The sequence below is a fragment of the Pongo pygmaeus genome, chromosome 18 (genome assembly GCF_028885625.2).
Source record: "Pongo pygmaeus isolate AG05252 chromosome 18, NHGRI_mPonPyg2-v2.0_pri, whole genome shotgun sequence".
NCBI classification, from domain to species: Eukaryota; Metazoa; Chordata; class Mammalia; order Primates; family Hominidae; genus Pongo; species Pongo pygmaeus.
The window spans coordinates 30,856,853-30,871,826 of NC_072391.2; the positions used below are offsets into that span (position 1 = coordinate 30,856,853).

The 14,974-nt window shown below is 42.6% G+C and overlaps 1 protein-coding gene and 1 non-coding gene across 13 annotated transcripts in view; one reads left to right on the forward strand and one right to left on the reverse strand.

Moving 5' to 3' along the window:
- Positions 1 to 14,974, reverse strand: part of XPO6 (exportin 6) — a 114,374-nt gene that overhangs the window by 70,398 nt on the left and 29,002 nt on the right. For 6 of the 12 annotated variants that reach the window (XM_063654701.1, XM_063654708.1, XM_063654703.1 and 3 more), the window contains 5 exons: positions 13,728 to 13,840; positions 13,001 to 13,091; positions 9,281 to 9,393; positions 7,967 to 8,164; positions 1,813 to 1,972 (listed from right to left, as the gene is read on the reverse strand). In XM_063654701.1, the coding sequence (XP_063510771.1) occupies positions 1,813 to 1,972; positions 7,967 to 8,164; positions 9,281 to 9,393; positions 13,001 to 13,091; positions 13,728 to 13,778 (613 nt within the window). In that variant the 5' untranslated portion in view covers positions 13,779 to 13,840. Of the gene's footprint in view, positions 1 to 1,812; positions 1,973 to 7,966; positions 8,165 to 9,280; positions 9,394 to 13,000; positions 13,092 to 13,727; positions 13,841 to 14,974 lie in introns of those variants that run through there. The other 6 variants (XM_054452726.2, XM_063654709.1, XM_063654705.1 and 3 more) reach the window with 1 other exon arrangement.
- Positions 11,157 to 11,282, forward strand: LOC129016397 (small nucleolar RNA SNORA25). The gene has a single exon (XR_008494799.2). It is a non-coding gene; the product is annotated as a small nucleolar RNA SNORA25 (small nucleolar RNA).

The window sequence follows — 14,974 nt, forward strand, 5'->3', positions numbered from 1 at the left end:
GGGAGGGGGAGGGGGGTACTGCTAATGGGTACGAGGCTTCTTTTTATAGTGATGACAATGTTCTGAAATTAGATAGCGGTGAAGGTTGCACAACCTCAAGAATATACTAAAAGCCAGTCAATATTGCACTTTAAAATGGTGAGTTTTACCTCAATTTTTAAAATATTTAATATACTGCTAGGCACAGTAGGACACAAGAGGTATAAAACATGGTCCCTAACATTAGAAATTTAATTTAGTTGGGGTGTCAAAAAATGTGCTTTGAGACCAGGCACAGCGGCTCATGCCTGTAATTTCAGCACTTTGGGAGGCTAAGGCAGGAGGATCACTTGAGCCTAAGAGTTAGAGACTAGCCTGGGCAATACAGAGACTCTATGTCTACTAAAAATACAAAAATTAGCCAGGTGTGGTGCCGCATGCCTGTAGTCCCAGCTTCTGTGGAGGCTGAGGTGGAAGGATCGCTTAGGCCCCAAAATTTGAGGCTGCAGTAAGCTGTGTTCACATCACCACACTCCAGCCTGGGCAACAGAGAGAGATCCTGTCTCAAAAAAAGGAAAAAGAAAAAAAAAGTGCTTTGAACGAATAAATACTCTGAAGGTTTAGGTTTACCCCTGGGGCTTTAGGGAAGGATGGGGGGGCAAATGCCAAGTTCTTTTTCTTTTTCTTTTTTTTTTTTTAAAGAGACAGGGTCTTACTCTGTCACCCAGGTTGGAGTGCAGTGATACGATCATAGCTCACTGCAGCCTCAAACTCCTGAGCTCAAGCAATTCTCCTTCTTTAGCCTCCTGAGTAGCTGGGACTACAGGCATGCATCATCACACCCAGCTAACTTTTTGGTTTTGTTTTGTTTTTTCCAGAAATGGGGGTCTCAATATGTTGCCCAGTCTGGTCTCAAACTCCTGGGCTCAAGTGATCCTCCCACCTCAGCCTCCCAAAGCGCTGGGATTATAGGTGTGAGCCATTGCACTAACCCAAGTTTACTTTTTTAAATCAATGGTTCTTTCAGCCAACTTTAAGTGCCCACCACATGTCAAGCACTAAACTGAAGATATAAAGAAAGTTCCTAGACATCCAAGAAGAAGCCTGGATAAAGGAGTTAAGAGATAAAAACTTCTTTTCACTACAAGATTCCCTCAAGTAGCAAGCCCAGACTCCCGGCACCCCCAGGGCCTCATGGCCAGGCATTGCATACGTGCCTCCCTAGCAAACAGGTCTCATAGCAGCACAGAGCAGCCACCCCAGTCACCCAGGGTACTCCCCTCTCCTCCTACCTTCCTGTCTCATGTTGTGGTTTGCTTTCTGTTTATTCTTACCCTTTACACCTTGTCACGAGGCTCTCATCAAACAGAAGAGACAAAATGCTACATACAACTACAACCTAGTGCACAAGGGGCTGGCTCCACACCACGTCTCACTTCCTTACCCAGAACGGGAAATTTTCATATCCTCCTACTCCAACTCCTCCTGATCTTCAATTCAAATTATTTTAAATACAGTGCTTGCCACCCACCTAACTTACCATGCAGTGATCGGCACTGTAGGCATACTCCTGTGACCTGCACTCTACCTCACTGATCACAGTTACAGTGAAGACCACTTCATGAAAGACTACAAGGAAAATAAGGTACAAATCTATTTTGTAGTCCTACTGTGTGCTAGACCCTGGGCTATAGGTGTTGGGAATGCAGCTTCCCATTTTCATGCTATCTCAGAAACAGCGCAAACAACTGCTCAAAGCTGCTGAGTGCCAACGCCTGAACTCTGGGTGCCTGCGGGCAGGCCTCTATCTCTGGGCACTACCATACTGCTCACCTGTCAGTAGCCCAAGCACTGTCTGCACCTGGTCCAGTAGCAGCTTCCGCAACTCCTCCTTCCGAGCCACACTGAGGTCCTCACGGGGACAAGCCAGCTCTTCTGAAGTTGTCTTCAACATTATCAGCCCAAGGGGGGTTGTCACAGGGGACTGGATCAACTGCCAGGAAAAAGCATGATCTGAGCAGAGTGTTGGACTAATAAAGTACAAAGAGGACTCAGTAGCATTAAAGCTGTGAAGCATCTGTGTGTGTTTAATCTTACATGAACATAAATCAACACTTCAGAAACATCACTTAGAGGCCAGGTGCAATGGCTCACGCCTGTAATCCCAGCACTTTGGGTGGCCGAGACGGGCGGATCACCTGAGGTCGGGAGTTCGAGACCAGCCTGACCAACATGGAGAAACCCCGTCTCTACTAAAAATACAAAATTAGCCGGGTGTGGTGGCGCATGCCTACAATCCCAGCTACTTGGGAGGCTGAGGCAGGAGAATTGCTTGAACCCAGCAGGTGGAGGTTGTGGTGAGCCAAGATCGTGCCATTGCATTCCAGCCTGGGCAACAGAGCAAAACTCTGTCTCAAAAAAAAAAAAAAGAAACATCACTTAGAGGATATTTAGGTAGCTCTTTTTAACCATTCAAAATACATTCTCATCATATTTTATGGACAAAATTCTAATACCATGAACTTAAAAACAGCTAGAAAACAATGGTCTTTTATACCTAACATGACAATTTTTATACATGTCCAGATTCCTAACACAGCCTTTGTTACTTTGTCTAGTAACCAAGTTTTGTGTGTGTATGTATATAAATTATATCTATATTACTGATTAAGATGTGTAAATCAATTTGTGGTGTCTTTTCAATATGCATGTTGTTAAATCAACTTTACACTTCTTAACTTTGCATGCTTCAGAAAAGTTCATTATTAAATATAGCAGAGCAACACCACACAAACATGTCATTAAACTAAGATTAGTTAGGATTTTGCAAATACCTATGTAGCAAATTAAGTTGCTTTTTCTATCATGTGTAATAGTCTCTCTACCATAAGAAAGTTTAACTAAGCAAGACAAAAAAAGTATGCCTTCAACAGCACAGCACTACTTACATCTTCCTAATCATTTTTACAAAATTCAAAGCATTACTATCACACTTATTTTTTAATTTCCAGAAATGATAGAAGTAAACAAGTTGCCACTAAAATTATCTGTTAATTGCTACAATCTATAAAAGAGCAGACAATTTGAAAAGCCCTTCAAGTTTTTCTTTAATCTTAATTAAGTTTAAATGTAGTTAATTCCCTGACACACTTTTTTTTTTTTTTTTTACTTACTCAAGCTAAAAAAATATATAAACTTTAGGGAAGAGGAGAACACTCAGGAACTGCACCCATACAGACTTTATATTCTTCACTTCAAGAAATACAGGGTACGGGCTAGGCGTGGTGGCTCATGCCTATAATCCCAGCACTTTGGGAGGCCAAGGCAGGCAGATCACTTGAGGTCAGCAGTTCGAGACCAGCCTGGCCAACATGGTGAAATTCCATCTCTACTAAAAATACAAAAATTAGCCGGGTGTGGTGGCAGGCGCCTATAGTCCCAGCTACTCAGGAGGCTGAGGCAGGAGGATCACTTGAACCCAGGAGGCAAAGGCTGCAGTGAGCCAAGATCACCCCACTGTATTCCAGCCTGGGCAAGAGAGCAAGACTCCATCTCAAAAAAAAAAAAGAAAGAAATACAGGGTACATTCCTTTCCCTTAGAAATAACTCTCCCTATCACAAAGCAAGGAAAAGCTCACCCCTAAAGAACAGGACAAGTACTCAATAATGGGAACTTAAGGTAAATTCAAGTGTCTTCAGAAGCAGCACTAGGTAACCAGCAGCAATGAATAATGTGTTTAAAATGCTCTCTATAAATTCAGGTCTCTTGAACACTAAAACTTTGTATATTCTCCACAATTTTTATCTTCATTTTCTACAAATTGGGCCTATTTCTAACACTGACTTAAATTCAGATCATGCAGTGTAGGGAGGACAGGAAATTTCTCTTCACACAATGAAGTAGAACTGATCCTTGGTAAGCATCTCTTTCAATTTGGAGACCTTTGGCTTATCAGTCTATATTCTAAAAGATTCCCATTACTTCCTCCTTTTCCTTTCTTTCTCCTCTACCTCTTTTGTCTCTATTTTCCCCTCCAGGCTGCATCCTTACTCTCTCAGCTGGAAATGACTCGTAATGCCAAATATCCCATTTGGCAATATACACCCTCCTATAAATATGAAATGCTGTGCTTCCCGGATATAAAAATCCCCTACGATATGGAAAATCTATCTGCAAGCTCTCCTTCCTCTCACCATTTAGGGGAAGGGGAGAAGGTCAGGCAAGAAGCCAGATGAAAAAAGAAAGCTATTCTTTACTTGAAAAAGAGCTTGATAAAATGTGTAATTTTTCCTCTCATTAGCTTTGTACCCAGAAAGCTTTTTATTAAAATAGTGTCTCCCTTTACCATCTTCACATCTATAATTTAAGCCTGTAACATAGGTAATCTCTGCAATTTAACAGACAATAAGCTCCTGCAGGTTGAAGAACAAGTTCAGGTTTCTAGCGTGAACTTCTGAAAAGGTTCCATTGTTTTTATTACACAACCCAACAGAAGAAACAGCAATTCTCTCCTATGCTGCTTGCCCCTTAAGTCTCTGGCCCCAGGCACAATGTGACCACAGGTTCTGCTCAACAGACTTCAGGAATTTGAAGAACAGGTTCTAGAACCGTTGGTGTTATGTGTGTGCTGGCGTATATGCAGGCAGGTGGGAAGGAAAGGGGTTGGTTTCAATTTCAATTACTTCTCCAGGAGCCTAGAAAGGGTATAACCAACACACAACAGGTAAGGCTGGGTTACCAAATCAACCCCTCTCTATCTGGTTATGGTGGTCACCACAATTATAACAAAAACTGCATAGATACCACCCAACAAACTGTCACAGAGTTTAAAAAAAAACAAAACCATGCACCCCAGACTGCAAACACAACATGAGCCAAAAAAAAAAAACCCTTGAGATGATTTACTCAAAGGATCATGTGATGGTGAAATGGATTCCAGAACCAGTTTGGCATTATTTACCAACACCTGAAGAAAACGTCTACAGTTAGCCCTCCATATCCATGAGTTCTGCATTCAAGAGTTCAAACAACCACAGATAGAACATAATCAGGAAAAAGAAGAAAAAACAGCTGCATCTTTATTAAACATGTATAGTTTTTTCTTGTCATTATTTCCTAAACAATACAGTATAACAACTACTTACAGAGTATTTACCTTCTATTAGGTATTAGAAGTAATCCAGAGATGTTCTAACCTACACAAAAGGATGTGCATAGCTTACATGCAAACCATGCCTTTTTATATCAGGGACTTCGGCATCCATGAATTGTGGTATCCAAGGGGGTCCTGGAACCAATCCCCCACAGATACAAAGGGATAACTCCACTATACTATCAGAAATGTCAGCAGTTGAGCACTGATCATTGAGTACTGATCATTCTTGACAAGGCTTATATGCCATTGTCTAGTTCACAAGAATAAATAAGAAGCAGGACATAACACAACTGGAAAGGATTTCAAAGATCACTTAGTCCAACCCTCTCATTTTACAAAGAAAGAAAGGGAAGCTTACATAAGTGGCAGGAAGTGCTAAAATCAAAGAGGACTTTAGGCTAGGGGCAGTAGCTCATGCCTATAATCCTAGCACTTTGAGAGGCCACGGCAGGAAAATCACTTGAGGCCAAGAAGTCAAGACCAGCCTAGGCAATATAGTGAGACTCTATCTCTATTTATTAAAATTAAAGAAAAGAAAAAGATTACTTTACACAAAGTTGGGTGCAGAACCCAAACCTACTGTCTCACAGTCTGGCTCCTTCTACTATATGGTGTTTCAAAGTCACGAAACCTACATGAGGTTAAAGGAGTCATTATCGAAGGGGCTGAAAGGGGGAGGTGGTGGAGAACAGTGGACAACTAGCCTTTTTAAACCTCCAGAAGCCCTTCACCTAAAAGTGCTCTCTTCCAAATCCATCTTTTGTTACAAATAATTATACTTCAAATGTAGCCAGGAAACGTTCTGTTCTTCAACAAAGGGACCAATCGCAGCGGTGGAACTGTGGCTCCACCTTACCTGCTATCATAAGGCCTGTGACTCTCTGTCTCAAGGTCCCTCTCTTCTTGTCACAGGACGCACCACTAACCAACTCAGGAATAGGTTCACTTAGACTCCCAACCCTCTTGGTCTTTCCTGTCTCCAGTGGGCTTCCCTGGCACCCACTTAAGAGAGCCTTGGAGAGGGTTACCATAACCATCCTCAACTTGGATTAAAGGCAAGTGTATTGGCCAGAACACCAGGGAAGTGTCTCCCACCTCGTGTCCTCCCAGTCCAGGCCTACTGGCCTGCTTGCCATTCCTCAGGTCCTGTGCACTTGCTATTCTCTCTGCCCAAAATACTGTTCCCCTAGATACCCACGTGGTGCACCCCATCACCCCCACTTAGGTTTCTGCTCAAATGTCTGTCCCCAGAAAAGCCTTCTACAAGCATCCCATCTAAACACAACCCCTGCTAGTTTCTTTCCCCTTCCGTGGATTGAGTTCTCATCATACTTATAAATACCTCCAAGTGTGTACCTGCTTATTGTTCGTTGATGCCCCCGTCCCCGCCCTGAGATCATAAATTCCAGGAAGGCATTTGGTCTTTGTTCACTACTATATCCCCTTCATGTGCTTAGTGTTCAACAAATAGTTTACTTGAATAAAGGCATGAATCTCCTTTGCAGTAACAACCCAATAAATCTCTAGATAAATGAAGCACTATACAAAACAAAACTAAATGAAGAATTTTTGTGCCCCTTTGAGAGACAATCTGAGAGAAGCACTTTGGATGCTGAATTCTTTTTGAATTGCTGCATCATTAAAATGGTTTGTATGAAGAGCAGGCAGAACATTAGAAAATGATATTGTTCTGGAAAATCCTACAGTCACTGAGACTATAAACAATTTTCAAAGAACTTTATTTCTATAAACTGTATATAATACCCACTTCATGCATACCCAAGACTAGCTCAATACATGAAAATGTTTCCAACTTGATCACAGGATTCAAATGAGCAACAGCATCTCCCTCATAGCTTTTTGGTCCCAACTACTCCCTTCTGACTTCTAAATCCTGATCTCAGATCCACACTTCCTAATGTCTCATTAGTTATTACAAAGAAGGAACACACAAATTTTAAATGCATTTTCTATCAAACTGAATTCACCATCTTCTGCCCAAACTCATTCCCCTTCTTTCAACCCTGGCCTGAAAAATCTATCTGAGCCAGAAAACTGGAAGTCATTCTAGATTCCTCCCTTCTCTCCCCTCTCACCTAGTATAACTGGCCTACTGCCCCGTCCCCTGGGTGCCTCACCTCCACCCACCAGGTTGTCTCCTTTTGGCTCAGATCCTCTTCACCCTGCCTCTTTCCCTCTCACCTCGCCGCTCTGCAATCCAGACCCCAGCTAGCCATCATTCCACCATAAACATGTAGCCATGTTTTCTCCCTCCTCAAAACTTTTCATTAGCTCCCTAGGAAAAACTACGAATTGCACAATGGAACCCCCCAACCCTTCCTGGCCTGGCCTCTGCCCATCAATCTAGCCCCTTACTCTGCCACTTCACCATCTCACATCTCAGCCCAACAACACCAAGTCTACATGCTATGCCACCACAGCACTCTGCATATACTTCCACAATAATTACCATATTGTTGAGTAATTACTGTTTGCACAGCTATTTCCCCCACTAAATGCTGAAACCACTGAAAGCCTCACCCTTGTACCCCCAACACCTAGTACAGCACCTAACAGGCTTTCAAATACTGGCTGAACAAACTGCACAAGAGGTTAACAAAGAGATTAGGTTTTTCTCCCCCACTTTCTCCACCGCACAAAGATACAATATGTCTTATAAATATAAAGTTAAGTGAATGCCATAATCAGTCCTACAATAACCTCACTACTGCAGTTCCAAACTGCTAATCTTAAAAGTCCTCTTCAGGACAAGGAAATAATCACTTCAACAAACTATTCACAAGATAAAGTTTCCTTAGGCATATCCTTACCTGTAAAATGTTAGTAAAAAAGTCGTGGTAGAACATGGGCCAATCCTGACGTCCAATATCAACAATAACTTTGCAGAGCTTGTTCCGGATAAAGTAAGGTAAGGTTTTATGGTGAGCCAAAAGGAGTTTGGGCAGGCAGCTACGGATTTCCATCTTATCCTGAGATGGGACCCCAAGCCACATTTTATTGATCAGATTCTGAAAAACAAATATACATCTTTTAAGTTAACAACCTATACACAAAAATAACTGCTTTTCATCCCACAGGTAGCTATATCACTTCAATAAACAAGAATCCCTCTTTAAATAAAGGTTTGAGGCAATATGGCAATAAGAATAATAAAAGTATTCAAATCTTATGACACAACAGTCCCATTCCTAGGAAGAACTGCCAAATAACAGAAACAAAAAGCTGTACGTGCAAAAACTTTTTTACACCACTGTCTCTAATGGCCACCAAAATATAATGACAGAAACAACTTCAATGTTCAAAAACAGGAGAATGCCTTGGTGAATAATGTCATAACCACATGTGGGGATATAAAATAAAGTGGGGAAAAGTAGAATATAAAATAGCATGGGCAATATGATTACAATTAGATTTTTTTTTTTTTTGAGACGGAGTCTCGCTCTGTCGCCCAGGCTGGAGTGCAGTGGTACAATCTTGGCTCACTGCAAGCTCTGCCTCCCAGGTTCATGCCATTCTCCTACCACAGCCTCCCAAGTAGCTGGGACTACAGGCGCCCGCCACCGCGCCCGGCTAATTTTTTTTTTTTTTGCATTTTTAGTAGAGTCGGGGTTTCACCGTATTAGCCAGGATGGTCTCCATCTCCTGACCTCATTGATCCACCGGCCTCGGCCTCCCAAAGTGCTGGGATTACAGGCATGAGCCACTGCGCCCGGCCTACAGTTAGATTTTTTAAAGGGGGGCACAGAAGACAAGGATTGGAAGAGAGGTGATAAATAAAACTTTTTGTTGTTGGGGATGATGGTATTATGGTTATTATTTCTCCTCCTAAAATGTTTTTCTTTAATTATCTTTCCCTTATCAATGATAACAGGCAGGGAATAGTTACATGTTACCACAAATGACCTACCTACTTAACCCTAAAGTCAACCATCCATCTTACCTTTCTAGTGTGGAAGATGGAAGATGCCCCAAACACCAGACAACTACATAGACAGTATGTGGGACGACACCCCAGAGCTGAGCTACCCTCTCCCAGCATATTACAGCTCTAGTCTAGTGCTGATGATATGGCAATACAACTACAAAATCCTTTTCAGAAGAGTATAAAATTACTGACAACTTACCTCAAAAACTGTTAAACTGTACATCATTACATAGTCATTCCTAGTGCTGGAAAGAAAGTACAGGCAGAATCTCCAGGCTCCTATTTGCTGGGCAAAGTTATTAAGAAGCTCCTCTGGAAAAGTTAAATGGCAACAAAAGAAAGCTATGAAAATACATGAAATTAGACAAGACTGGGCTATCTTATTATTATTTAAACATGCCTCTCTGCATATAATGTAAATGATGTCAAAACCAGCGGATTCTTCAAGATAGAAAGAATAAATCATACAATATTTTTCTGCGTCTGAGGTGACCATGGACACTGACAATGTTTTCAGCCACCTAAAAGCCAATAACCTCGCTATGGATATTTCTCTACGCAGAGAAACTTTTCACTGCTGAAGTTCTTATTTAAGCTAATGTGTGGCTGGAATGTTCTAAGAGTACCCTTTCATCTTCTTAAAACTGCTAGCTAACTTACTTCCTCTGAATATGAGCTACATTCTAGGGCCTCACCATTCCTCTATAAATCTTCAGTGGAGCCTACATTGTTCACACACACAAAATGACGGCTAGAAAGGCAGAAAAAGAAAAGATTAAGACTAACTCTACAAAGATAGGAAAGGAAAAAAATGCAAGAGAATTCAAAATGGCTAACTCTTCATTTGGGTTGGTTTTATTTTAAAACACTGCCACCAAAAACGTGAATCGACCTGTGGCAAGAGCAACAATGACGAGTGTTGCGGCGAGTAGCCCTGTCCACACATCACGTTGGTTAGAGACGGTTTTCCTCCTCCTGAGGCTGCTGATGGCATCAGCCAGAACCCACAAGGCAGCAAGCATTACGGGGCTACCATCATGTTTCTGGACATGCTGTCCCTTAGTCACCTTGACCTGCTGCACTGGTCATGAAATATAATCCAAAAAGGGTAAAAGTGCAAAGGCCCACAACCTTGAGAGATTCTAGAAAGCCTCTGGAAAAGCAGAACACATAGCAGCTTCTTCTAATCCTCAAGTCATTGCTCTGTTAGTTCCCTACAACTTAAGCTAAATGCAACGAGGCAATCTCATTAAAAAAAATCCATGGAAAGGCCACGCACAGTGGCTCACATCTGGAATCCCAGCACTTTGAGAAGCTGAGGCAGGAGGACTGCTTGAGGCCAGGAGTTGAAAGACCAGCCTGGGCAACACTGAGACCCTGTCTCTACAAAACAATGAAAAACTTAACTAGATATGGTGGCAAGTACCTGTAGTCCTAGTTACTCAAGAGGCTGAGGCAGGAGGAGACCTTGCTCTGTTGCCCAGGCTGGTCTTTAACTCCTGGCCTCAAGTGATCCTCCTGTCTCAGCCACCTGAATAGCCAGGATTATAAGCATGAGCCACCACGCCCAGATGGCTATTTAAAGAAAAAAAAACTCAACAACTTAGGAGACTGTCAAAATGAACATGCTTTGGTGTGCCTGAAGCTTTAGCCCAGGAGGCCGAGGTTGCAATGAGCTATGATCATGCCGCTACACCCAGCCTGAGTGATAGAGCAAAATCCTATCTCTTAAAACAAAACAAACAAACAAAAAAACGAAAAAAGGCCGAGCCCATTGGCTCATATCCGTTAATCCCAGCACTTTGGGAGGCCGAGGCAGGTGTATCACGAGGTCAAGAGATCGAGACTATCCTGGCCAACATGGTGAAACCCCGTCACTACTAAAAATACAAAAATTAGCTGGGCGTAGTGGCAAGTGCCTCTAGTCCCAGCTACTCCGGAGGCTGAGGCAGGAGAATCGCTTGAACCCAGGAGGCGGAGCTTGCAGTGAGCCGAGATTGCGCCACTGCACTCCAGCCTGGCAACAGAGTGAAGCACCGTTTCAAAAAAAAAAAAAATCCAAGCCTTTTAATTTTAGATCATTTCAAAGAGGGCTCGTGGGGCTATGAAACCATGAGCTCTTAATGCTATGACCAAAGACTGAAGTTCTCTATAGGACGCCATAGCACTCAATGGTGCTGTTTTCCTGAGGAGACATAAGAAAAGGGAGGAAGCATATTTTTGTAGAGACAGAGTCTTGCTATGTTGCCCAGACTGGTCTCAAACCCCTGGGCTCAAGTGATCCACCCGCCTTGACCTCCCAAAGTGCTGAGATTACAGGCATGAGCCACCATGCCCAGTCAAAAAAATTATTTTAATAAAAATAAAAGTTAATAACAAATCCATAAAAGGAAGCCAACAGCCTGCCCTAATAATTAAGCAAAGGTTTCTGTGAATCCCCAAAGTGAAGTCAAACCAGACTGGAACTGAGGAACTCTGGGCTCTGTTCTAGACTCTGAGTCTGACCCCAAGTGAGTCATCGCTCCCCCTTGATGCTTCTGTTTCCTCCACTCTACAATGACCACACGGTCTTGAGGTCCCTGCTAATAGCGCTATCAATTTCTAGAGCACTAGTAATTTACCTTTGCTGGAGGGTGGGTGGAGTCTTTTGAAGAAAAGGCTTCCCTCCTTTCTCTGACCAAACTAGGAAAAGCCTAGAGTTTATCCCAAGACCGTAGAAAAGAAGCAATAAGTGGTCCAAGTCCACACACTCAAATAAAGCTACAATGACTAGGTACAAAGAGAACTGAACTAAGACAAGCCTACTGTATAGAAACAAACCCCTGGATTCCCTTCAGCCTGCACTCAAATTTGGCATCTGGAGCATTTGGCTACTTAAATCTCTTTTAAGATCAGATTAGAATATGAACATGTTCAGAACGTTCTACGTTTAATTCATGAAATAGAAGGTGAGCAATATTTGATTTACAAACCAAAAATTAAAAGAATCAAAAGCATTTCAATTATAATCTAAAACAAGACTTCAAAGAATACAGTAGAGTGTCAGAATATCGAAGACTAATGGCCAGGCACGGTGCCTCACACCTGTAATCCCAGCACTTTGGGAGGCCGAGGTGGGCAGATCTCTTGAGGTCAGTTCAAGACCCACCTGGCTAATACGGTGAAACCCCGTCTCTACTAAAAATACAAAAAATTAGCCGGGGGTGGTGGTGGGCAGCTGTAATCCCAGCAACTCGGGAGGCTGAGACAGGAGAATCACTTGAACCCAGGAGGTGGAGGTTGCAGTGAGCCGAGATCGCCCCCATGAACTCCAGCCTGGGCAACAGAGTGAGATGCTGTCTCAAAAAAAAAAAAAAAAAAATTTTTGAGACAGGATCTTACGTTGCCCAGGCAGCGGGGGGAAGCCCCCAAAAGTAATACCAGTTACGGGATTTCTGGGCACTATTAGGTTCAGATCAGACCTCTGCACAGCAAAACATGTTCATTTTGACACTTTCCTGAGTTGTTACTGTTTCTCTTTAAATAACCATCCAGGCGCAGTGGCTCCAGCTTATAATCCCAGCTATTCAGGAGGCTGAGATGGGAAGATCACTTGAGGCCAGGAGTTCAAGACCAGCCTGGGCAACATAGCAAGACTCTGTCCCACCCCACCCTAGACCCCCCCACCAAAAAGTCGCAGGCTTCTTATATAAAAGTCCAACAACATTGCTGAAATTAAGATCCACAGTGATGGATTTTCTTTCCTTTGGTCAAGTGGAGGGGTTTCCCCAGCCACCAGCCAACAGAACCAGAGCAAAAAGAGCAAGAATTCAAGTGGAAAGCACGCAGACTTGACCAGTCACAGCTACGAACAACTCCTTCCTCCCGACCAGGGCCTCCTCATTATAAATTCCTCTTTACAAGTCAACGCTCCACTTACCTATCTCACGTTTTCTTTCATTGGTCGTACAATCGTGAAAAAATTCTGTCATCAGACTTTCCAATGCCCTGAGAGAGGCTTCTTCAGATGCCTAACAAAGGAATTTGAAAAAAAATCAATACGCTGCATCTTCAGTTCCACTGTTCCTCAGTTCCTTCTAGGTCACATTCAACAGCAAGAGCAATTTACTTCCTCAAAATCTTGGTTCAACATTCTTCAAATGCATGGTATACGCCAGAAAAAACTGAAGGGAATTTCCCAGCTGGCTCAAAACCCAACGTTGTTGTTGCATCCTCTATAAATTCATGCTACTGTGCAGCTGATTTTCAATTATGTATGCTAAGGAAAGGGGAAATTCAAAATTCAACTCTGGAATAATGGTTGAAAGCAAATTAGTCCCTGGCCCTTCCTGAATGGGCAGAGCAGGGAGATTTAAGAAGGCCAGAACTCCTCATAGACTATCCATCCCTGATACATTTCCCCTGTGTCTGAATAATTTGCCATATTTTGATTCACAGCACTTATATCAAACAGCTTCATGGATTCTCAGGGGTTTTGGGGGGTAACCAAGGAGAGCTGTTTTTTTTTTTTTAAGATACAGGGTCTCTGCCCAGGCTGGAGTATAGTGGTGCAATCATAGCTCACTGCAGCCTTGAATTCCTGGGCTCAAGCGATCTTCCCATCCCAGCCACCCAAAGCCATGGGACTACAAGTGTGAGTCACTCACTGCAACTGGCCATGGATTCTTGGAGGTTTCTGAAGGCATTCCAGGAGTCATACAGTCAATTCTCAATCTCACGTGAGCAGCCAACAGAGATTAAAGTGCAGCTGAGAGCCAAGCTAAATAGGGATTCAAAATTAGCTCCTGTAAACCACAGGCCCACAGTGAGAGCCAGACTCTCAGCAGAACTGCTCAGGTTGGAAATGAGAGGAGAGGCAGCTCAAGGCCCCCAGTGCTCATCCCCTCCCTTTGGGGTTCATATGGAGCCCCAAAACCCACTTCCTTCATTCTTACTCAAGTAGGAGTCGCAGGAATGACCTTGAGTTAACACTCCTTCACACAACCTGCCTGCAAAAAGGTAACCATTCCCAAACCATTTTTGGGTCATCACTGGTATAATTCTACCTCAGACATAATCAAGAGCCAGCAGCAGTTCTGATTATTTAATTATCTCTTAAATTCTTTCTTCCTACCTATCTCCCTTCCCCATATCCTCTCCATCACCCATGGACTGAGACCTGACTATAAAAACTGCATTTTAAAACAACAAGCCCACACTCAAATGTGTCACATGTCAAACTGTAGTATACCAGAGGCCTCCGTCGGGTGACTGACTTTGTGAAGACTGAGGAACAAATTTTCATCTCTGTGGAAAAACCAGCACTTCTCAGTACCAATTACAGAGGCTGAATCAGACTTGATTCACAAGCGTGTGCACACCAACCAACACAAGCAAGTGCACTACACAGAACACAGGGCCACGTTCCTCCCACACTAAGGTCACAGGATGATGCATCTGCAATGACACCTGAACTGCGACACACTGAATGATGAATTATTGTACAATACTTTGAGCGCTTGTGAGTGAGAGGGACTTTCTTCCCTGAACTTTATACTTAGGATAAAGATTAGCCTAGACCCCTACTCCTCTTTCAAACTTCCATATCAGTTTAACTAAAAAATATCCTTGGCTTGCAAGACAAGCTGTTTTATTAAAAACTATCTATTTTTTCAAACCCAAAAATAAACTGAAAAGTGGAGCTAAAATAAGACTGCAATCTTCTAAAATGTTTCAAGTGTTTGTGTTGATCAAAACAGCCTCACTGTTCTCACTGACTTTATAAATAAATGCTATAAATGCAAACCTCTAAAATGAGTGTACATAATAAAAGAACGCCGTAGTCTGTTTCATAAATCGAGTCTGGTATGCCATTTCATTTGAAAAAAAGGATTTGCTATTTAAAATAAAAAGG